The sequence below is a fragment of the Hyperolius riggenbachi genome, chromosome 6 (genome assembly GCF_040937935.1).
Source record: "Hyperolius riggenbachi isolate aHypRig1 chromosome 6, aHypRig1.pri, whole genome shotgun sequence".
Classification (NCBI taxonomy): Eukaryota; Metazoa; Chordata; class Amphibia; order Anura; family Hyperoliidae; genus Hyperolius; species Hyperolius riggenbachi.
The window spans coordinates 85,651,193-85,677,194 of record NC_090651.1 but is presented as its reverse complement, the minus strand read 5'-3'; the positions used below and the strand labels follow the sequence as shown (position 1 = coordinate 85,677,194).

General features: G+C 42.3%; 1 protein-coding gene across 2 annotated transcripts in view; it reads right to left on the bottom strand.

The window, feature by feature from the left end:
• The window catches only part of LOC137520979 (tenascin-R-like), a 1,317,931-nt gene that overhangs the window by 467,663 nt on the left and 824,266 nt on the right, over positions 1 to 26,002 (bottom strand). For both annotated transcript variants that reach the window (XM_068239627.1, XM_068239626.1), the window contains exons 11-12: positions 8,260 to 8,523; positions 2,392 to 2,658 (exon numbers count right to left, since the gene is read on the bottom strand). In XM_068239627.1, coding sequence (XP_068095728.1) covers positions 2,392 to 2,658; positions 8,260 to 8,523 — 531 coding nt within the window. The remainder of the gene's footprint in view (positions 1 to 2,391; positions 2,659 to 8,259; positions 8,524 to 26,002) is intronic.

Sequence of the window (26,002 nt, the reverse complement as noted above, 5' to 3'; positions counted from 1 at the left end):
ATGGCTGGCTTCAGCCTGTAATGTTAGTTGACCTGGGTTCGATTCCCGGCCAATGGTGGTATAGCGGTGAGGAGAGCTGCCTTTCAAGCAGTTGACCTGGGTTCGATTCCTGGCCAATGTATGTAAGCTTGCTTTTGACAGCCTACAAATAAATCAGAGAGAGAGAGGGAGAGGAGAAGGAGTTTTTAAAGGTTAAAAACGTTTTTAAAGGGCACTTCCAGTTTGTCTATCCGGATATCCGAATAGGTCGGATATCCGCGGATAATGCGTTCGGATATCCGCGTTCATGCGGATATCTAAAAGTTCGGATTCGGATATCTGAATCGGATCCGGATATCTGGATATCCGGATCCGAATCAATTTGGATTTTAAAAAGTACTATCCGAGCATCCCTGCTGACAGGCTTTTCATATAACTGCTTCAATATTACACTGTTCTTAGCATGTCAGACTGCAGAGATTCATACCTTTGTAAATGAGACATTTCAAGCACAGCTACAATTTACACACAATGAATTAAAGCTTTTGCCTATGATATTTAAAATAAAAAATAGGAAAATGTTTACACAGCTACTTAGACATGTAACATTGCAGAAGGTATTATAAAAGCTTTCAGCTGAAGCTCTGTATTCTTAAATGATACGTCCAGGCAAAATGAAAAACCCACTTATCTGGGGCTTCCTCCAGCCTCTGGCAGCCGTCCTGTGCCCTCGGCGCAGCTCCGGTGGCTTCCCGTCTTCTTCGCTGTAGAAGCCGACTATGCCGGGTCGGCTTCTCATGCACTCCACCGCTGACGTCATCAGCGCTGCACTGCACAGGTGCAGAACTACTGCGCCTGTGCAGTGCTGCGCTGATGATGTCAGCGATGGAGCGGTGGAGCACATGAGAAACCGACCCGGAAGCCGACTCGCAAGGTCGGCTTCTGCATCAGAGAAGACCGGAAGCCGCCAGAGCTGCGGCGAGGGCACAGGACGGCTGCCAGGGGCTGGAGGAAGCCCCCGGTAAATGGATTTTTGTTTTTGATTTTGCCTGGACGTAACCTTTAAGGCTCACGTGGTCAAATTTCCCAACTAATTGATCATTCAATCATTGAGTTAATTTGGGCCCACTAAGCAATCCAATCAGACTAAGGCCTGGTTTACACTGCAAGAGCTTTTTTAGCGCTAGTGGATTGAACAGTTCTTGCTAATGTAGTGTTATGGGGGATTTCGTTTTATAAAATCACATTGCTCAAGTGAGAACAAACTCATAGTATTACATTAGCAACAGCTTTTAAAATCTCGCGCTTGGAAAAAGCTCTTGCAGTGTGAACCAGCCCTTAAAGAGACTCACATTTTTCAGCCTTAGTTCTTCTATCCTATAAGTTCCTATGCCTGTTCTAATGTGCTCTGGCTTACTGCAGCCTTTCCTAATTGCACTGTCTCTGTAATAAATCTCATCTCCTTTCCTCTGTCGTGTCTGTCGGGCTAAGGCTTGAATGTATGGAATGTGCAGGACTGCTTGTCATTGGATAGAAGCGATACACACCCTCTGCAGGCCCCCTGCACACTCTGTATGACTCACACACTCTGTTTATGTGAGCCTATTACAAGCTGGTTAGTTTGTTTGTAAACACTGCCTAAAACTGTTAATTACAAGCCAGGATTGCAGCAGAGAGTGGCAGAAACAGCACAGAGGGGCCCAGGAGAAAATAAGGAATAGAATGGTATGCTTTTTAGTGTAAGAATATTAGAGTACAGATTCTCTTTAAAGTATACCTGAGATGAGCAATTACCAATAAAATATACATACCTGGGGCTTCCTCTAGTCACCTCCGGCCTGATCGCTCCCACGATGTCCTCTTCACCCTCTTTGTTCGTGCGCAACTGGCCCTGGAAAATCCGTCAGTCGGGGCCAGTTGTCGCATGCACAGTCCGGCCAGGTGCTGTCTTCTGTCTCCAGGAGTGTTCTGCGCCTGCAACGTGAACACGGTGGGAGTTTGTGAGCGGCCGGGCCACTCATGCGCAGCTGGCCCCGGACCGGAGGACTTTCCGGGGCCAATTGCGGGCAAACGGAGAGGGAGAAGAGGTCGACGTGGGAGCGATCATGCCAGAGGGGGATAGAGGAAGCCCCAGGTATGTATATATTATTGGTAATTGCCCATCTCAGGTCCCCTTTAAAGAAACATTCATTGTTGTACCATTAACGATACCCAATCCATTCGATCAATTGGTCAATTGTTCTGGAGATTGTACCGTTAATGGGCACCTTTATGGGAAACATGGTAATTATACAGAACGATATAGATTAAATGATTTTTATTTTGTTAAACTTGCTACTCTGTCAGATTACAAGTTTATTACTTTGGTGATCTTTTTGACATGATATGGCAAACAATTCCAAACCACCTCACCAGTAGTCACTGTGCCCTCCACCAGATCCGCTCTTAGTGTCCCATGGACGGGTAGCAGCGTCACCAAGTACTCTGTGCTGGGCTGGAGGTCAACAAGACGTGTTTGCCTCATTGAGGCATCAAGTGATAGTTCTATGGGCTCATCTCCACCAATGGGAGTATAACTCAGGATGAAGCGGTCAGCTGGTGGAGATGGGTCAGTCCAAGAGACATTCACACTGAATGCAGTAATAGCCGAAAAATAGAGCTGTGTGATGGGTCGGAAACCTGTAGATGAAATAAAATAACGATACATTAGCCAACCCTGGATCTGAATGAACTTTTCCCAGAAATATTATCAATGGAAATGAGCTTTTTTTTCAATGCCAGAGCTATTCCAGTTAATAAAATATGAGCTATTAAAGTGGCCCTATGATCCTTTTGATTAACTGTATTGATAGTTTCCAAAGATGTGGCTCCCACATGCCCTAGTACCCCATAATGCCTCTTGGATTTTCAAGAAGTAGAATGCTAGGGGTAGAGGTACTTAAAGAGGAACTTTAAGGATTGAACTTCCGTCCAATCAGTAGCCGATACCCCCTTTCCCATGACAAATTTTTACCTTTTCTCGAATAAATCATCAGGGACGTCTGTATGGCTGATATTGTGGTGAAACCCCTCCCACAGTGTGATGTTATGACCATGATCCTGGCAGTTTGCGGTCTGTGAATCTCGTTGCATTGTGGGAAACAACAGCTTTTTCCATCTGCGCATCTGACTACACATTTTGGACTGGAAGCAATTACTTTATATCTGAATATACAGTACTGGAAGAAAAAGACAAACGGGAGCCCAAATAGTGCAGCATGTCACAAGTATTGAGTATCAAAAGTACTTCTGAAAAAAGGGTACTCACAAAGGTGGGTTGCGCTAGGGGAAACCGACCACTTCAGGCACGTGGAGTGTATTACACCTGACTCCACTCAGGTCTGCCAGCGGTCCTGGACTCGGTCGCTCTCTTAGCAAAAAAGTTTGCGCACCCAAAACAGGTGTTTAGTGGGGGGGGGGGGGGGGGGTAGGGTACAGCAAAGGAAAAGAAGCGCTATATATATATATATATATATATATATATATATATATATATATATATATATATATTTATTGGGCGCCTCTTTTCCTTTGTTATATCTGAATACAGTTACCGTAAGTCTCTGAAATACATTTTCCATTTATGACTATGAAGTAGAGGCCTGCATCGGATCAGGTACCCGTGGGTTACCCAAAATGCGGGTCAGGTTCGGGTACCAGTTTTGATTTTTATCAGGTTGCGGGTCGCGTGTGGGTAGCGGGTCGGCAGGTAGCAAGCCTGCTGTTGCGGGTCTGAAAGATTAGACTCACGCAGGCCTCTACAGTATGAAGAGCTGTGCACTGCTGCAAAACAGTTCAGTAGATGGAAATGTCTAGATACAGCTGGAAAGTGGACAATGCTGCAGTGAAGTTTGGGTTTGAGTTTTGTGGGAAATAAAGATGTTAGTGGTTACAGTTAGGCAGAGGAAAGAAGTAGGACTAACTGCTATAAAAAAGTCAGGGAAAAGGGCATCATGTGACTGGAGGGCCAGGAGTTAGTGAATGGGGTAATTTTAATACAATTGTGTCCACACATTTTTCGGACCAAGGGCCATATCACCAATCTTGAAATAGCTAGGGGGCCAAACTAGCAAAATTAAACACAATTTTTTTCTGATTGCCTCTAGGTACAGTATGCCTTTCTAGCCCGACTACTCTAATGGCATGGCAAATGGCAAACGAGATGTATCAAGGTCACTCGACTCAAGGTTCAAATTAATCTCTTTGGCTTTTTCATTCATCTCACTATGAAACACGGTATCTCTAGTATTGTCTCCTTGAGGAAATATAAGAGTACATGTTTTGGTAAATTTTCCACATATTCCACACTAACCGCATAAAAAACGCTAAAAAAACGCACATTTGCGGTAATTTAGCGTTAACTGAACTAAGTTGCGGTTTATCTGCGTTTTTTTCAGCGGTGGAGAACTCATTCAAAAATACGCATATACGCATCAATAACACAAATGTACGCATGTAAACATTGTTGTTCGCTTTTAGGCAGAAATAAATACGCATAGATATATGCGATATTTACGCGTCTTTGTACGCGTTCCACTGTTATGTTCAAACACCACAATATAATGAAATACGCGAAAAAAGTCAATTATCCATATGCATAATTCCATGCTTTCAATATGCATTTTTTCCGCGTTCTTTTGCCCTGATTAAGTTATGAGTACATTTCTACTTTAACATAACACAAATACATCTCCTTATACTAATAATATACACAGGTAAACACCCATGCAACTCACAATAAAGTTTTATTTCTTTCTCTGACTATTCTATCAAAATAAATAAGTTCTTGTTGATTATATTTTATAATCTGTTCACATTGTAAACAGGAATATGTGAAATGTGATTTACACTGTGACATTTGACACGTCTGTATAAACATCAAGAATATGCTTTTTCAATGTTCTGTAAGTTTATATTTTGAAAATGTACACATTGTCATGCCATGTCCTGCTATTATTGCACTGTAAAATTTGAAAATTCTTCAATAAAAAATTATTGTAAATGGTACAGTATGCCTATTATAGTATTGTCAAATAAAACATTTCCATGGGAAATAATCCACATACCATGTGTGCAGTCAGCATGTCCCCTTCAGCAGTGGTGGCTGTTAGTGAGTGGCTGTTGCTAAAATAGTGGCATCTGCTAATGAGTGACTGCTACTGCTGACATAGTGGTGGCTGCTGGCATAAGTAGCTATCCTTAACTCATCAAGTCCAGGCCCATGTATCTGTTCCTCCTCCCCTTCACCGGGATTTTCCATAGAACTATAATAATCACTATAGGACTACAACAAATGGCCGACATTTTCTAGTGTATACTGAGTACATACTCCTGCAGCCATTTCTTTGTAGTCCTATACCAATTCCTAGGAAGCTACAGGAGTGCTAGGGGGAAGCAGAGCGGAGACACAGGTTGGCCCTAAACATTAATGCATGCGCACACAGCAATAGTCTGAGGGCTGCATGCAAATAAAATCTAAAAATAACTTTGGGGGGCACTGGAAAAAGCCTGGCGGGCCACATTTGGTACTCAGGACGGACTTTGGACACCCCTATTTTAAAACAAGGGATAATTTAATTTCTCCATAATACTGTACCAAAATCCAACGTTCTCCTCACCTGGTTCAGTAAAGTGTAACTCTTTAACTCCACATTTTGTGACACTTGCACTATGTAATATTTAATTTAAAAATGATTGCAGTGGGGGTCAACTAATGTATAGCAAAATAGATAGTTCCAGCATTCACCCCTTTTATACAAATTCAAAGCATAGGGTAGGAACTTTATTTGTTGTGTTGTAGAAAACCTAGCAAGCAATGATCCCAAATAGACATGTCTACACAAATCATCCCTGACCTGTTTTAATAAACGGATATGGGGCAATGTTGTTTGTGATTTTTATAGAAAAATAAAACCTACTGCAATGTATGTCACATGGAATAATGATCTCATTAGACTTTGTAATAAGATTAGGAAATTAAATATTCAAACACAGGTCTTCAGTTTATATTTATCTGGAGGACAGGGAGCTGCTAGACATGGAAGAAGGGTTGCTACATATGGAAGGGAATGCTGCTAGTGGCAAAGGGAAACAGCAGTTTGGGAGCTGCTGTATATTGATATTACACATGGAAGAAGGGTCGCACATAGAATGGGAGGTGAATGCTGCACATGGAATTGGAGCCAAGCTGGCCCAAGGGCAATAAAAGTAAAACACTGGCCTTGTATAGAGGTCTGTTCCCTTTACACCAGTATATGCATTATAAATAGTGGTTAGAGTTAGCCCTGCAATGCTCTTTAAAAAGAAATACACAAGACATTAAGCGGTCATATGAGTACTTGACCCACAATTTCTCAGGCCACCAACTTGCTTGCATAGCATTGTGGTGTGCATGAAAGGGCTGTGCATCATTAGCACAGGCACAGCGGATCACTTCTTCAAGAAGGACAAAAAAACAGAATGGCCTCATGTTTTACAAATAGAACAGCAAGGATGAGTTTAGTGACAGATTCTGAACTGTAAGGGGTGTGGGTGAGAAGTTTTATGGCCATGCTGGCTTTTTCCTCATATTCCAAGTGCAGCAGCCTTCCCCTGTGGAGTAGCCCCCACAGTACATCCACCCCTCACATTCTATGTGCAGCCCATTCTACAATGTGCAACTCTACCAGCCTGCAGCTTCCTTTTTCATTTGCACAATGACGGCCTCCCTTTCATTTAAGCAGCCATATTCCATTTGAGACCTCCCCTCCTATATAAACCAACCCTCTCTTCAAAGCTCAGACCACTTTAGCTGTAAGACACCAACAGGGGTACATGGTAGGTCTGAAGTCCAGGCAAGGTCTGTCAGCTGGGTGATAATGATGACGCGTTTCGAAACCAGTGTCTTTGTTAAGTCTTTTCCTGACTTACAACGTCTGGACTCCAGACCTACCCTGTATACTTGTTGATATCCCCTGCTGGCCACGGTTGATATCCGAGGAGTAGAACATTGGGCATGTGAGATATTCTTGCAAAATTTTGTGATCATTTACATGCATTTCTTTTTCATTTAAACTGAATTAAAGGTATTGCATCATAGAGGCGCTCTATTCTCTCTCTTTTTTTCTGATACAGACACCTGTCAAATCCCACCACTGAGAGAGCTGCTCTGGATGCTACCTTTCCTCGTTTCATTGTCTGACACTGGCATTGGAGAACTGGTTCACTTTGGACATTATGGCCCATATGCTTTTTCTCCTAAGTTTTCTCCTAGGTGCTATTTTCACACCAGGTAAATAAATGCTTTTTAAACCACCAGCAAGCGAGAAAATGCTCAAACATAATTTTGATAGTACTTTTGTCAAATGCTGAAAAGTTATTTTAAAAAGAAGTTGAAAAATTATTTCCTAGGAGAGCCTATATCCTTTAGTCCTGGTTGAAACACAGAGATTGTCTATTGTGTCAAATCATTAGTCAATACTAATTACATTACTGATCATGGTGTGGGTTGATTTACTATATTTATAAGTACATTGGAGGAAGAAGTGGGTGTGGCTTCCTTAGCACTGCCTAAGCAATGGAGCAAAAATAATGAATGAAACCAAATGGCCCAGCAATGTGCTTCAGTACTTAGCAAAGCTCTGCAATACATCAAAATGAATGTGTTGTGCTTTGACTAAAAGCATTGGCACTGACACATAATAGATCACTGGTTTGCTTTAAATGCACTGAGGGTCCATATGAAGCTTTGAGGAGGGTCGAGGCACATGGTAATAAAGGGCATGAAACGGCCATGAAGCGGCAATGAAAACCAAATATATAGATTGTGTCAACGGGAGCTTAGAGAGAACGAGAGTGCTGACTTTCCTCATTTACATATGCTATTTGCATATTGTCTGCAAATGCCAGAAACAATTTAAGTCTAAAGCCATTGTTTTCTCTTGGACAAGGCATAATTAATTGATACAGCGCAATGCAAGTCCGGTCAGGGTAATGAATAGGCGCCTATAAATAATTTGCTTTACTTATTTTATTGCTACAAATATGCACTGATCTTTAAGTGAAATTTATGACCTAATTTGTTTTGCACTGAGGTGGCTGTAAAACAAATCTGTGATGCACTAAACAGGTTGTATGGAGGAGTAGCTAAAATAATAACATCGATTTTACTCTGCCGGATTAAGACTTAGGGCCGGAGCCGCACGCCGGGGCAACGATAATGCAGAACAGAGGCTCATAAACCATAATAGTAATATCACGTACCTGTAAACGCATCCACGGTCGTCTCCCGGCTCTGCTGCCTCCCTCTCTCAGCGATAATAGTGATAGTGTATTCTGTGCCTGGGTCCAGATCAGTGAGGTCATACTGGGAGATCTCAGGGGAGACTGTGATTTCTGAAGCCATGCCAGAGGACGGCGTGAAAGAGATGCGATAATGGTCAATGGGACCTTGAGCTTTCACCCAGGATAAGGAGATGGTCTTGTCTGTGGATCCAGACACCATTAGGTCGCTTGGGCTGTCCAATTCTGATAGAGAAAAATAAAGAGGGCTGAGTAAGGAGTACAGGTTCACATGTCTGGTAGCACTATCCGCAGTCATTTTGGCACTGGACATTGCACTTTAAAGTAGCAATAAACTCAGCATGATAACCTCTATGGGAAAAAAAAAACTTCAATACAATTTATGGAAATCCTAAAAAAAACCCTGAAAATGTAACTTGGCTTTACTTTTGCTGGGAGCACTGAAAAGACTAACCCTCAATGTTTACTGTATGTGGAGACAGCCTAGGCAGAGCTCTCTTGCAGTCTATTCACAGATGCTAAGAGCTAATTAGACACTTTGATCTGGCTAAACAAACACAGAGCAGTGAATTTCTTCAACAATCAAATGTGAAATAAAGACTTTTCATTGTGTGTTGGGCAAGAGTTTGGGCCTGCTTTAAGTAGCTAGTGTTCTAAAACTTTCTCCTGCACCTGACCTAACTTCTTTCTAATACCCAAACTCCCTTAACATTCATTCAACCACACCATCAGTTTACCTAGCTCTTACCTTCCTCTGTCTTCATCCCTTACTAACTCTGACTGATATTTGCACCTTATAACCTTTAACTGAGTTTTGCAATTTTGCTCAATCCTGATCAGGATTTAATCCTAAATAGAGCTGTGTGCAGGAAGAACATCTTGCCCCATTTCCACCTCCTTCCACTCATTTAAGATCCTCTGCTATTTCCAGAATTGAGGAAGGATAATCTAAAATGAATAGGAAACAGTGGAAATGGGGGTAAGATGTTATCACTTTGCACACCTCTGATCTCAGTGCTACCCCTAAACTTATACCTAGTTTAGCCTTGTCCTTAACCCCTTAGCCCCCTTCCTGCCAAGCTCTCCGTCCCAGATTACCCCTCTGATGGCCAAACCAGTTATATTTTTTGCAGGAACCAGTTCACATATTAAGAAGAAAAACATACAGTAGAGTCAGGGCTGAAAACAATAATTAGAAAAAAGAGTGAAGCAGATGGCCAGAAGAAGTATTCTCTTGTCATATGCTCTGCTTTGGCACCAATTTTGCTTCAGTTTTCCTTGCACTGTTTTTGTTTTCCAAATACTTTTAATTAAAAAGTATAATTTATAATAATATTAGTTACATAGTTATTTGGGTTGAAAAAAGACATACGTCCATCAAGTTAAACCAGTAAATAAGGTACCACACTAGCTTGCACTCTCACACATATCGCTCTGGATCAACAAGGATATGTGAGGGTGCAACTAGTGTGGTACCTTACGTATTGGTTGAACTCGATAGACATATGTCTTTTTAACCCAAATAACTATGTACGGTAATTTAGCTGACACTTCTTTTTAGCAATAACTCCAATGGGCAAGCCCTATAGCCCCTGAGAGATCTGTGGGAGTTAATAGTTATATCACAGACCAGGGAAGTAGTAATTTAATAGATAGTCCTTTACAGTATTTTTCGTTGAAAGCTCAAACTGTAGCTCAAAACTCCAACCGTAGATGAACTACAGAACTTTTAATCACTATCCTGCCATCAGGGATGTCTGCATAGCCACACAAATGTTTTATGGCCTCTAATTAGTAAACATAAGAACTGCTGTAGAAGTCTACAACCTTTTCAATGAAAAATCAAAAGTAAAATAAGTCAGCTTGGTCAGGTCAGTTCAGGTCATGCCACAGGTCAGTTCAGGCACCCTTTAAGCACTTAAGAAAAATGTTAGCCTATTTAATTTAGATTCACTGCTAGTTAAAGTAGCCATTTGGAACTGAATGTTTATTACATATACAATGTGGACTGCGGCCCACTGTAGTAGCCTGCATAGCCTGGGAGTTATAATTGATGGGGATTTAAACTTCAGAACTCACATCTCTGCTGTGGTGAAATCCTATTTTCACCTGAAGAACATTGCAAAAATCAAGCACCTCATCCCCCCATAAGATCTACCAACCTTCGTCCATGCCTTTATTACATCCCGACTGGACTACTGCAATGCTCTCTACACCGGCCTTCCAAAAAAGGACTTGTATCGTCTAGAGCTGATACAGAATACTGCTGCCAGACTGTTAACCAAACAACCCCGTCACTGCCACATAACGCCAGTCCTTCACTCCCTTCACTAGCTACCTATAAAATGGAGGCTCCTATTCAAGATTTCTGCCTACTGACATTTAAATCACTAAATAATCTGGGCCCTGGATACATGAAAGAAATGTTACAGATGTGTAGCAATCCCTGCAATCGCAGATCCACAGGTTCTAATAATCTAGTCATACCCAGAGTCCACTTGGAAACCTTTGATCCCAGAGCCTTCTGTCATGCTGCTCCTACATTCTGGAACTCCTTACCTCAGCAGATCAGGACAGCTCCATCTCTGGACACGTTTAAATCCAGACTGAAAACCCACCTGTTCAGTTTGGCATTTGCAGAAATATAACTTTTGTTGTGTGAATACTTCATCCTGCCACCAACTACTGAATCTGAGAGAGCCTAAGCGCTTTGAGTCCTATGGGAGAAAAGCGCTATAGAAATGTTACTGTATTTCTGAATCGAATAAGTCCCATGTTTTTAATCGCGATTCCCAGAATGATCACGATTTGGTTCTGCGGCCATTGAATACAATCGCTTCAGTATTGCTCCAAAAATGCTGAATGCAGCGCTTTGCAGTCGCTCTGCAATAGTAACACTGCAAATGGAACCATTTCCTTATGGTTCCACTTTTGCAGTGCTTTGCTGATCAGTAAGCGGTGCAAAAGTGCTGCCAGTGGGCCGAAGGCCCTACAGTCAGTCTCAAGTCTCCATTCTCAGGTAATTGCCTCAGAATCTGTCTAAACACCCCCAGCCAAAGCAATATGCAAAGTTCAAAATATCATAGCAACCAACCTCAGACAGGCTACACACTTATCATAAACTGAAACTGAACTTTCTACGCAGGCGTTTTTAGTGTTAAAATGTGTTTCCGTCTGCAAATTTTCACACATGACTTTTTTACTGCAGATAATGAAAGTTAATGGGAATTTGCGTGCGATGTGTGAATTTATGCTGCAAGAAGTAAAGTTTTTTCACAAATAAGATAACACAAATGCAAAAATGCAAATTTTAGCAATAGCGCAATTCGATTTTCATTAGGTGTGCAGTGAACACATTTTGCACATTCACAAAACGCACACAAATTTGAATAGGCGTAAACCCGGTCTCAGAGAAACATGATTCAAAACAGAAAAAAACAGCACCAGCAATAAACGTTTGTATTGCAGCTGAGGAAAAGACTTGTTCAAAGTCCCAAATACTAAGTTCAAGACAATCAGCGCTGGATGGTTCATCCAAGACAATAAACCCCCGGTGTCCACCAAGTTCAGTGAACAGTCACCAAAGAACAAGCAAAATGAAGTTTTACCAGCTCATAATAGTCCGAACTACAAGGCTATAAATGGCTCTGTACTCAATCCTCAGAATCTCCAACGGACACATCTGATATGCAACCAGGTCTTCACATGATACAGTGGATGTCCCCCACAATATGACAGATGTCAGAATTGCAACAGAAGGGACAAACAAGAACCAGTTGGAAGTGTAGACCATTCCATACTGGAAAACTTCATATACACAAGTAAAAACAATGAAAATAAAATTCACATAAGTGGCCCTGTACAGATAGGGAACCCCAGAAGTAAGATGTGCTCTGCAATAAACCCAATGGGGCAAAAAGGCTGTGCAGAGCTGTTTTAGGGAATTCATGGGCATGGTTTTATATTGCTATGGGGAAACTTTTTAAATTCGGTGCCTACCACCTGTCTTCTTGATTCCCCAAAGATGCCAATAGGCGAAACTAGTCAGAAGGAGACGGGCTGAAACCAGTCGGGGGGGGGGGGGAATTCTGAGGCTAGAGTACAGAGTCATCTATAGCCTTATCGTTCAGGCTATAATGGGCTGGTAAGCCTTCACTTTGCTTGTTATTTGGTGACTCATCACTGAAATTTATGACACCGGGAGTTTACTGTCTTATCATCTGTGGATGAACCATCCAGTGCTGATTGCCTTGAAAAGAAACGTGATTAGCTGTTGCTGATGGTGATCAGTGTTCTCTGCACTGAGCTATTAAATAAAGATCACTTGGCTGTTGGTTTTCAGTGTAAATGCTGCATATACAGCGTGAATTCTTGTAAATTAACTCTGCAGAGTATAGAAGGAAAGCTATTGTGGTTTGGTCTGTTGTAGGCAGCCTATCATATCATTAAATCATAAAAGCACTAGCTACATACAAGTAAATAGTAAAATTATTTAGAAATTGATGTTGAAGCGCTGGCACTCTGCAGCTCGGTAGAGATTCCACCAGAGCCTGACGCTTCCAAACCTCAAATGACACTTCATACTTCAGAACGTTGTGATTGTATCTGCTGTGAGAATTGTGCGCATGGAACTCAGCTAGATGGACTTAAAGCGTACTATGATTTAATGAGCCTTCAGTTAGATCACAAAAACATAAACAGTGACAATTCGAATGCCACTGTCCCCTTCCTTGGGGACTTGTGAATGTGAAAACAAAGGCAACTCATTTACACTCAACTGGTGTAACCTATAAATATATAATATAAATGAATCAAAGAATGAGAGATAATACAGTCCATGTCACTGTATTACATGTGCTCATTGTAACGATATGTGTCAGCATGATCTGCAGTATCACCTATAATACAGATATATACCTGATTATATGGTGATCTGCAGAATCACCAATAATACAGATATACCAGACAGCTGATGAGATAGCTAATAGCAAGTATAGTGATTGGTGCAACAGTAGTACTGAATGATAGGTGTTCGCTAAACCTCACCAGAGGAGCTGGTGGGTACCAACAGTACAGCTCCTCTCACCAGAGTCAAGGGCCCTCTGGTGAGAGTAGAGTGGTCAGACTAATCGAGTTTGGCAACAGACAGACAGATGCAGTACAAAATCGGAAGGCAGAGGCAGAAAGATATAAACAGGCAGAGTCGGCAGCAAGATCAGATGGGCAGAGGTACAGAATCACTGAGCGGAAGAGTAGTCAGAACGAGCCAGAGTCATACACAGATAATAACACAGTAATGCAGTATCTAAATAGCTATCAAATAATTCCTATCTTGTTTGAAATCCCCGGTTTCCTCCCAGACCAAAGCACACCGGAACTATCTAAGGTCTGAGCGCCAACACAAAGTATTCGCAACAGCAGACAAGTTGCGAGTGATCCAGCTAGGCTTATAAGGCAGAGGCAGACCCCTTCGGCACGCCCCCTCCTATCAGCCAATGAGGAGCGGCGAGCGTCTCCTCTGACGTCAGCCGACCAGCCGGTCAGCTGACACGCCTCCTCCCCGCATAAAGGTCCTGTCTGTGCGCGCGCGCACACGACAATGCAACCTTATGTGCGGCTGACAGACCCGTCCTCGGCGTGCTAGACGCCCGAGGCATGGATACATTGCTAAGCAGAGAGCTGGAGGCAGCTGCGGTGGTAGCGCTGTTCCCCGCTAATGCCTCTCCATCGTTTATTACACTCATTATATACAGGTCTTTCTCAAAAAATTAGCATATTGTGATAAAGTTTATTATTTTCTGTAATGTACTGATAAACATTAGACTTTCATATATTTTAGATTCATTACACACAACTGAAGTAGTTCAAGCCTTTTATTGTTTTAATATTGATGATTTTGGCATACAGCTCATGAAAACCCAAAATTCCTATCTCAAAAAATTAGCATATCATGAAAAGGTTCTCTAAACGAGCTATTAACCTAATCATCTGAATCAACTAATTAACTCTAAACACCTGCAAAAGATTCCTGAGGCTTTTAAAAACTCCCAGCCTGGTTCATTACTCAAAACTGCAATCATGGGTAAGACTGCCGACCTGACTGCTGTCCAGAAGGCCATCATTGACACCCTCAAGCAAGAGGGTAAGACACAGAAAGAAATTTCTGAACGAATAGGCTGTTCCCAGAGTGCTGTATCAAGGCACCTCAGTGGGAAGTCTGTGGGAAGGAAAAAATGTGGCAGAAAACGCTGCACAACGAGAAGAAGTGACCGGACCCTGAGGAAGATTGTGGAGAAGGACCGATTCCAGACCTTGGGGGACCTGCGGAAGCAGTGGACTGAGTCTGGAGTAGAAACATCCAGAGCCACCGTGTACAGGCGTGTGCAGGAAATGGGCTACAGGTGCCGCATTCCCCAGGTAAAGCCACTTTTGAACCAGAAACAGCGGCTGACCTGGGCTACAGAGAAGCAGCACTGGACTGTTGCTCAGTGGTCCAAAGTACTTTTTTTCGGATGAAAGCAACGTTTGCATGTCATTCGGAAATCAAGGTGCCAGAGTATGGAGGAAGACTGGGGAGAGGGAAATGCCAAAATGCCTGAAGTCCAGTGTCAAGTATCCACAGTCAGTGAGGGTCTGGGGTGCCATGTCAGCTGCTGGTGTTGGTCCACTGTGTTTCATCAAGGGCAGGGTCAATGCAGCTAGCTATCAGGAGATTTTGGAGCACTTCATGCTTCCATCTGCTGAAAAGCTTTATGGAGATGAAGATTTCATTTTTCAGCACGACCTGGCACCTGCTCAAAGTGCCAAAACCACTGGTAAATGGTTTACTGACCATGGTATTACTGTGGTCAATTGGCCTGCCAACTCTCGTGACCTGAACCCCATAGAGAATCTGTGGGATATTGTGAAGAGAAAGTTGAGAGATGCAAGACCCAACACTCTGGATGAGCTTAAGGCCGCTATCAAAGCATCCTGGGCCTCAATAACACCTGAGCAGTGCCACAGGCTGATTGCCTCCATGCCACGCCGCATTGAAGCAGTCATTTCTGCAAAAGGATTCCCGACCAAGTATTGAGTGCATAACTGAACATAATTATTTGAAGGTTGACTTTTTTTGTTTTAAAAACACTTTTCTTTTATTGGTCGGATGAAATATGCTAATTTTTTGAGATAGGAATTTTGGGTTTTCATGAGCTGTATGCCAAAATCATCAATATGAAAACAATAAAAGGCTTGAGCTACTTCAGTTGTGTGTAATGAATCTAAAATATACGAAAGTCTAATGTTTATCAGTACATTACAGAAAATAATGAACTTTATCACAATATGCTAATTTTTTTAGAAGGACCTGTATATGGCTGATCTTATCCCTGACAGAGCTCAGGTGGACGGTGCTGCATTACACTGATAATTGGATCTCTGTGGCAGAACCATTCCATATATTTCATTTAAAGAGGAACTCCAGTGAAAAGAATGTAATAAAAAAAGTGCTTCATTTTTACAATAATTCTGTATAAATGATTTAGTCAGTGTTTGCCCATTGTAAAATATATTAAATCCCTGATTTATATTCTGACATTCATCACATGGTGACATTTTTACTGCTGGCAAGTGATGTAGCTGCTGCTTGCAGTTTTGGCAGTTGGAAACAGCTGTAAACAGCTATTTTCCACAATGTAACAGGGTTCACAGACAGGAAACTGCAAGAAGTACCTCGGTACTCAGAGCTTCTTGTGGGAGGGGTTTAACCACAATATCAGTCATACAGTGCCCCCTGATGGTCTGATATCTCATGTAAAAGGGGGTATCAGCTATTGATTGGGATAAAGTTCAATTCTTGGTCGGAGTTTCTCTTTAAAATGTATATTTTCTTACTATGTATATAGCTGAACATTACTTCTAGTATGCAGTTGGAAAGGAGAGATCGGGCACCAGCCAGGGCTGGCGCTACCATAAAGACAAAGGGGACAATTGTCCCTGGGCCCCAAAATGCAGTTGGGTCTTTCCAGGTCTCCTCCTGACTTGTGCTCCACAGGGGCCCGGCAAAGTTTTGTCATCATAGCAACTCTCCTGTCCCTGTAAAGTTCCTTTAGTGCCCTTTTGTGGCATGATCTGGCCCTGGCACCAGCACCTCTTTCTTTCAAGCCTTCTGGACATTCAGGATCTAGGTGAATATCTGATGACTGTGAATTTTGTAATGCCTAGTACACACCATACAATTTTCTGTTAAATGTTCTGTAGAGACTGGTCATTATCTCTGGTGCATTGTCTTCTGGTTATCGCCTGCTGAGTAGAACAATGCCTAATTGCTAGGCAGATAGATGGTTAGATAGATAATTTCCAACATTTGGAAATGATCTATCTGGCAGGTAAATCTAACAGAAAATTGTATGGTGTGTACCTAGCATTAGTTTCCTCAGACATCTCAAAAACATGTAAATAAGTTAACTGGCTTCCCCCTAAATTGGTCGTAGAAATATGACTATGCTTGGATTAGATTGTGAGCTTCTCTGAGGGGCAGTTAGTGAGAAGACTGCATATCCTCTGTAAAGCTCTGGGGAATATGTCAGCGCTATATAAATACTAAATAATAAAAGACTCTATATAAGCATTGATATACAGTACATAGCTATTAGCCAATGCCAGTACCCATGGGGGTTTCAGTCACAAGCTCAGCTGTAATACAGCTATATCACCTTTTTGATCATGGGAGGTGGATCTGGGCACAATCGCTAAACTGCTAAATAGCCGAAGTACCAGTTGTGAAGTCATCAGTGCCCTGGGCTTGGATTTAGTGGTGGTGGTTTGGGATAAAGACAATGACAAGTGGTTAGGGATAGGCATCAGAAAGGAGTGAACTTAAACGATGTTTTTTTATGAACAGAGAATTGGTTTCAGTTTGGTAATGGATAAGGAAGAAGTAATAACAATGGAAAAAACAGCCAATACCACCACTGTATACTGTTATTATTATTATTGAGTTATTGATTGTTATTATTATTGATTAAGCCCCAACGCATGCAGTGGCACTTTACTGATATTGATAAACAAGGGGATTATGCATCAAAACACAGTTAAATAGCATATCTTGTGCTAAGTAAACATAACTGGTCAACTATCAAAATACAACAATACCAGAATACAATAGGAGAGAACCCTGGCCATATGAGCTTACAGTCTAAGGGAGTAAGAGAGAGTACACACTGGGGGGGTCCATAAGTTTTAAATGAAATGGGAGTATGACATTCATGCATAGCTAGCTGGAAGCTCCTATAGTTCGCTAACCAGCAGTGGAAGAACTACAAATCATGGGACTTTCCCAGCAAAACTTTGATGGGACCCTCCAATGTTCACACCTTTTCCCTTGCCTACCCCTCGTGACCCTCACAGTCTCACAGAAGTCCCTGTCTTACGAGGGTCATAAAACAAGTGTTGACATCATAATCTTCACACCCATAACAAGTGTAACCACAAAACACCTGATCTGAAGTGTGGACACCTTTATCAGAGGGAGTGAAGAAGCAGTTGGGGCCCCTTTACAGCTCTGCCACCCGCCCCAGCAGGGGCTGCTCCCTTTTAGTTATGCCCCTGATAGCCAGCTATGATGATGTAACACAGGTTATAAGCTTGCTTAAAATAAAAAAGTAGGGCTGAGTAGTAAGAGGGCAGGTAGAGACTAGGATGGTATTTGGAGAGGAGTGTAGCAACGTATGAGGGAGCTAAACTGGATAAACTTTGTTTAATGGGCAACCAGTAGAGGGAGTAACAGAGAAGAGCAGCATCTGAGGAGTGAGAGGAGATATGGGCGAGTCAAGAAGTAGAGTTCAGAATGGATTCAAAAAGTCGCAGCCAATACATTGGTAGGCCACCAAGCAGGGTGTTGCAATGGCCAAGTTGGGAAATGATGAGGGTGTGCACTAGCACTTTAGCTGCATCCTACACCAGGAAATAATGGAACTGTGAGATGTTTTGTAGTGGGAGATGAGTGGCAGTGGTTAACTTGTTGATATGAGGCTTGAGTGAAGCCTCATATGCCCCAAATATCCCTAAGTAGCGAGCTTACAGGCTGGTGTTATAGAGGTGATTATTAATGTTAATTGTTACGTGAGGTGGGGAAGCTGAATGAAAAAAAATATTTAAAAAAACCTATTTCAGTTTTTTCCACATTCATTTTCAGAAAGATAAATGACGTGAAAGATGGTTGAGATTTTAAATATTAATTTGCTTTCTTAGCTTTGCACAGAAGCTTAGTATTGGCTTTTGGACAGTCAAGGACATGGGAAGCTAGAGCAGACAGATCAAGAATAGAAGGATAGATTTTGATATTGTGTAGATAAAAATTGGTACTGGAAGCCAAAAGAGCTCCAAAGCTGCCCAGGACCATAGGTGTACTTTAGATGGAGAAGAGGTCCAAGGACTGAGCCCTGTGGTACTCACAGAGTACAGAGAGAGGGTGGGAAGTGGAAATGATTTAGAGTGGGCATACTGACAGTTCTTGGGGATAAAATAAAAGTTGTAAGCACAGCTCTGAAAGCTTGGAGAGGACAGAATCTGTTTCCATGGTTTCCAGCATGTTTCTTAAAATGTTGTAGCAGCTGCAGTCTGAAGTTTACAGATGTACTGAATGATATTCAGTTGGCTCGTGTAGTGATTGCATACATTACATAGATTTTGTACTAAAGTGGAGTAACCCTTTGAGGCAAAACATAGGATAAGTTAGTTTATGCCTTGCAGTCCATCCATATGTGCTAGCAAAGGTGTGCTGAGTATTAAGTGCTTAGAGCAAATGTGTATCAGAAATGGTCCAGTTAATATTTTGCAGAACACAAGTTTGTGGCAAATAAAGGGATGAAAACACTCAACTCAGTGTACAGCTACAACAAAGAAAAAGTCCAGAACTTGAAATGTGGACCATATTGAATGAAATGAATTCACAGATGTAAAGAACTTAAATCATGTGCATCTCCATAATCTGAATAACTCCTGTTTTTTTTTTTCTTGCACACGTTGCCCCTGTGGCCACATAATTGCATTATTATGGGAAACGGAAGTCTCTTTTTTTTTTTTTTTTAAACTTTTTTTATTTCGAGAAGTATATAGCATACAGAAATGTTGGAAAACTGATGATGTTACATATAACAGGGAACAGTTTCTCAATACTGTACATATTGTTGTTTGACAGTACGCGAAAATTCAACAGCATATTCTGAATAGATATCATCATCCTTGAAGTATTGCATATATTTTGCCCGTCTCGATTTTGTATTTTCTTCCCTTCTATCCTAACTAAACATCAACGGCCCCAGAATCCATATTACCCTCCCTTAGCCCTCCCCAATTTTTCCCTCCCCATCTCTGGGACCGCATATAACCCCATCATTAACACACTCCATCTGAAGTGACGGCACTCTCACTACCGTCTTAAATGAGAATATCTTAATCTGAGCTAGGAGTAGCTAATATATACATTGTCTATTTCTAAGTATCTACACGTCGCAACCAGGTAAAGATCCAGAGTACAATTTTATGTGTGAAGCTGGTTGTGAAAGGGTGTGAATTATTTTTCGGCCTATCAGACGTCATCCTCAATTTCCAATTGACCCAAGGTTCCTGCTATTTTCCTTCTGAGATACCAAGTGGTGTAGGTGAAAGGGCGTACTATTTTTAGTAGTTCTGATCTAGGAGCAAATTTAATAATAAAATTGCGCCAGATTTTGAAGAACTTACGTGTAGATTTGGATTTGGTTTGTTCAGCATCGAACTTTGCTATGTACATTAAAGAGCGCATTTTTTCAAGAATTTGATTACGTGAAGGATGCTCTGAATGTATCTAAAGTGTTAATATGCATTTCTTTGCTGCTAAGAAAAATAAGTGTTCTAGCGGTTTCAGGGATCTTGTCGTCTTACCATTTAAGGTAGGCTCACTATGAAAAAGCATCAACCTTGGGTCTAAGGCTCTTGTTGTCTTTGTCACCTGAGAGCAGAGGTTTGCTACCAAGTGCCAAAAGTCCTGAATTTTAATACATTCCCAAAACAAATGAAACAGGTCTGGTGAGGCACATCCACATTTCGGGCATGAGGTAAGATAATGCAAAGTATCAGAGACTGTCTTAAAATCAAAAGCGTAGTATCCTTTCAATATTATTTTCATCTGCATTTCCCTCCATATTTCTCCCCTAACCAGTTGTCTAACACTCTGCCAGCCATTTATTAAACCTTGAGATAACTCCTCAGGTTGGCAGCCTATGGCTCTTGACCAGAATTTCAGGTAGTGGAGAGGACCTGTAGTTACTTTAAACCAGTGTTTCCCAACCGCTGTTCCAACGTTGCCTGGTGTGCCGTGCTCTTATCCCCCCTCCCGCCCGTCCCCGCGGCCGCCGCTGTTATTACCTTAGCAGCGGCCGCTCTCCCCTCTCCAGACCATGTATATGCTAGCAGCGTATCTCCGGCTGCTCTGTGTGATGCACTGATGCGGAAGGAGGCAGGGCTCGGTTACCATAGTAACGGCGATACATATCGCCGTTACAGGAAGCCGCTGCCCTCCTTTCTTCCGCATCAGTGCATCACACAGAGCAGCCGGAGATACGCTGCTTGAATATACACGCGCCGGAGAGGGGAGAGCGGCCGCTGTTAACAAAGTAATAACAGCGGCGGCCGCGGGGACGGGCGGGAGGCACTAAACTGGCTATACTGGGGCACTATTCTGGGGTACTATACTGGCTATCCTGGGGCACTAAACTGGCTATACTGGGGCACTATTCTGGGGCACTATACTAGCTATACTGGGGCACAATACTGGCTATACTGGGGGGCTATACTGGGGTACTATACTGGCTATACTGGGGCACTATACTGGCTATACTGGGGCACTATACTAGCTATACTGGGGGGCTATACTGGGGCACTATACTGGCTATACTGGGGCACTATACTGGGGCACTAAACTGGCTATACTGGGGCACTATTCTGGGGCACTATACTAGCTATACTGGGGCACAATACTGGCTATACTGGGGCACTATACTGGCTATACTGGGGGGCTATACTGGGGTACTATACTGGCTATACTGGGGCACTATACTGGCTATACTGGGGCACTATTCTGGCTATACTGGGGCACTATACTGAGGCAACTAAACTCCCTACACTGGGGCAACTATGCCAGCTATGCAGCCGCACCCCAGCCCCCCCCCCCCCCCCCCATAGCGGCACTGTCCACTAGGTCGCGCAAACAACCGGGGGCCGCATCGCCCCCACCGCGCGCGCGCGCCGTTCCCCGGAGAAAAATTTGGTCAGACAGTGTTCCCCGGGCCGGAAAAGGTTGGGAAACACTGCTTTAAACGATCTAATTTCATTATATAGATGTGAGATAGATCTCTTCTCTCTTAAGTCTCCAAGGAGTTGCAAGAGTTTAGTATGATCAGCAAGAGATCCATTTCTACCCAATGTTGAAGTGTATAGATGTTTTATTTGCAAGTACAGAAAAACATGAGAGGCTGGAAGGTGGTAGTGCATTTTAAGAAATCCATAGGAGAGCAGTTTACCATTTCTATCTAAAATGTGGGATAGCTTTTCCACACCTTTACCCTTCCAGTATCGTGCCATTTGTGAGAATTGACCCCCCGGGAAAACAGGCGAGGACCATAGAGGCATGAAAGGAGACAGATGACCTGGGATCGCTAAGAATTTCCTTACTTCTCTCATTGCAATACATGTATCCCGGATGAGAATATTTTTCTTTATGTGTGGTGGGAGCAGGGGGATTCTAGAATGCAGGATTCCTGCTAAAGACCATGGGGATACTAAGCTTTGCTCAAGTTTGGTATTGGTGAAAAATTCTGTGTCCCCTAGCCAGTCTCTACAATGTCTCAATAAGGAAGCTAAGTTGTACGCTCTCAAATTTGGGAAATTTGCTCCTATATCTGGTTTTGGTCTTTGCAGTATTCGTAGGGGGATTCTTGCTCTTTTGCCTTGCCACAAGAATGTATGAAAGGATTTATTTAGGGCCTGTACGTCTTTATGTTGTAGTAATAGTGAGAGGGTTTGTAGTGGGTATAAAAGCCTGCCGAAACTTATCATCTTGATCAGATGGCATTTACCTACTAAAGACAGCGGGAGGTTTTTCCAACTCGAAAGTTCAAAAATAACTATGTATGGTGGGGGAGTAATTTAGACGGTATAGCTGGGTAGCATCTCTTGGTACATGGATACCTAAATAAGAGATGGATGTCGTGGCAATCTGCACTCCTAATGTCCGTGCCTCTCGTCTTGCTAAGTTTGTGTCTGTGGGGCTATGAGATAGAAATAACATTTCTGATTTTGATTTGTTAATTTTGAATCCGGAGAATTGGCCAAAATCCTCTAAGCATGTAAAGATATGATTTAGGTCTTTTTTTGGGTTCTCTATATATAATAGGATGTCATCTGCAAAAAGCGAGCAGTATAATGTCTTAGTTTTGATCATCATACCCTTAAAAATAGAACCTGACCTAAAATGCTCTGCCAGCGGTTCTATCGCCAAGTTAAATAACAAAGGCGATAGAGGGCATCCTTGTCGAGTGCCCTTTCGCAGATGTAACATGGAGGAAGCTACCCCTTCAACTATCAATTTAGCTACTGGATTAGAGTACATGGAATGGACATATTCTAAGAATGTACCTTGAAAGCCCATATGTATCATTACCTGGTCAAGCCATTGCCAGCTGACATTATCGAATGCCTTCTCGGCATCCAGGGACAAAACAGCCCCCGGATGCCGAGAAGAGCACAAAAGTCTGTTGTGTTCCAGTACTGCCATGACCTTTCTTATGTTAGAGACTGCAGCGCGTCCCTGGACAAAACCCACCTGGGATGGTTCAATTAAACGTGGTAGGATTGATGCAAGGCGTTCGGCCATGATTTTAGAGAGTATCTTGATATCACAATTTAACAATGATATGGGGCGGTATGACTCTGGGTCCAGCTTATCTTTACCCTTTTTTGGGATTACTTTGATGTGTGCCTCACACCCCGTTTGTGGAAATATTTTTTTATCTAGAATATGGTTGAATAGCTTAGAAAGGTATGAGGGGATATGTTTCTTTAAGCCTTTGTAGAATTCCATGGAGTAGCCATCTGGGCTAGGTGCTTTGCCATTAGGACCAGTTTTCAGTACAGCAATAATTTCAGATTCCAAAATTGGTGCATTTAGGCACTGGAGATCTTCCTCCGAGAGGGATGGTAGGCGAAGTTTGTTTAAAAACTCTTGTGCCTTTACTGGATTTTGAACAGGATTGTCATATAACTTTTGGTAGTATTTCAGAAAGATATTTGCTATCTCTTTGGGGTCCGTTTGTATATGACCCTCTCTATCTTTAAGATGAGTAATGTGTTGTATATCTCTCTTTCCTTTAGCCATGTTTGCCAATAGTCTACCAGCTTTATTTCCAAAAGAAAAAAAGGTCCAGTCGGAGCGAGATCTCCAGTACGCTGCATATCTATCATAACATAGATCTAGGGCTGACTTAGCATCCAGCCAGATCTGTCGAGATTGCACTGACATATTTTCTGTATATAATATATAAGCTTCTCTAGCTTTGACAGATGCTGTAGTATATTCTGTCTGTGCTTTCTTTTTCCTGCTACTTACGTAAGATATAATTTCCCCCCGCAGGACTGCCTTAGCAGTTTCCCAGAACAAAATTGGGTCTTTCATATGTCTCTTATTGTTCCTGGCATAATCTAACCACCATATTTCCATTTGGTTTAAAAAATCCTCATCCTTCACCATTTGACTAGGAAACCTCCAGGATGAGAAGGATCGCTCCCCGGAACCTGGTAAACATATATCTAAAAGCACTGGAGCATGGTCGGATATTGTCATAGTAGATATCTCTACCTCTTTAATAATACGCATAGTGTGATTATTGGTTAGGAAGAGGTCAATGCGAGATAAAGAATTGTGGGCGTGAGAAAAAAAAGAAAAATCTCTGGATAATGGGTGTAGATGACGCCATATATCCGTAAGACCGGTGGTGTCTAAAAAATCAGTTAAAGAGCGATCGTTCTCATTCAGTCTACCTCTAGAAGAGCACTGGTCCTTATATCTTCTATCTTCCTTGGGGTTACTTACCCCATTGAAATCTCCTCCCACAACTAGGTAGTTAGATGGATCTAACTGCGAGATCTTATTTGCTATTGTAGTCAGAAAAGTTTTACTTGAAGTGTTAGGGGCATAGGCATTCATAAAAATCACCTGGTGTCCTCGGATATCTAGTTTAGCATAGAGCCATCTACCTTCATCTGTGTCAAATTGCTGATCTATAACCTGGAACTGTAGATTTTTATGCAGTAAAATAATGGTGCCTGCCTTGCGACCAATCGAGGGGGCTCCTATAACCGTGCCAACCCACTGTTTTTGTAAATATTGAAACTCAGTGGTTGTTAAGTGCGTTTCTTGTAGCATTGCTACATCAGCTTTCAATTTATGCAAATGGCGTAAGATTTTAACCCTTTTTTCACCTGTTCTTAACCCTTTCACATTCCAATACAAATCCGCAAATCAAGGCGGTTTGTATAGCTTGGTGATTATTTTTGATGTTATACATTTTTCATTTTGGAAGAGGTGCGTCCCAGCAGCGCGCCCCCTCCTCAGAGTTAATCTGGATCCATACCATAATAGACAAACGGTTGCGACGTGTAGAAATAAATAAAGTACACCCAGCAGCAAAGGTATTGAAAGTTTAGAAATACCATTAAAAACATTTTCTCTCATTATGCTTCCTTTTTTCCTCACGATATGAGGACACACCTCAGAGAACATAAACAGTGTACGTTTCTGTTGCCCTTGTCCATCCCATGCACATATAAGCTGAATAACAGAGATTAAGATCATGTTAATGTACATGGGCTGGAGAGGGTTCCCACAAACTAGCTGAAACATTAGTCTAGTTTCCCGTTGCCTTCCCCCCTGTTGATTATAAGGTCGGATCCGAACATGACCCGACCATTTCTGATACATCATAATATTAGCAATCTACAGATCTTAAGTAACATTTTTTAGAAAGACCACCTATATACCTGTAAAAGAAAAAGTTAGGCAAAAGGACCTTACACATGCATAATTAGCTTATGTTTAACACTATAGCTTTTAGAAACTCCCGACTAACAAAGCTAATGTAAAGTGGAATCTGTTGCGGTCTCTAGCCTATGCAGGACCCCCCCTCATATACCGATCCAACGACCTTCAAAACTAGGCCCAGTCATTTTCAGGAGCCGCTTGGGAGCCAAGATCTTCGGCCGTGTCGCCCGGGACGAGCGGGGAAATCAGCGTCGGCATATGCGCATCGGCCTTCGCAGATGGAGAAGAGTTAACCAGCCGTTTTCCCTGTGCGCGTTTGCCGCTGGGTCTTGGCAACAAACTTGTCCATGGCTCCTTGCCGCCGTGCTCTGATCGGTGCTGGGTCGGTACGGAGCGCTGGGGAGTCCGTGGATGTGGAAATTAACGCAGACTGCAAGAGATGGGGTCGGAGCTCCGGGAGATGCGTCCGCTACATGAGGCGCCGGAGCCGGAAGTCCGGAAGTCTCTTTTTAACTAAATGTTTTATATGTTTTTTTTTTGTTCATCCCTATTCCCCTTTATTCTACGGCTTAATAGGCAGAAGTGTAATACACCCTTGAGCCTTTCACCATACCCCTTTTTCCCCTTGTTACTATTAATGTGCAA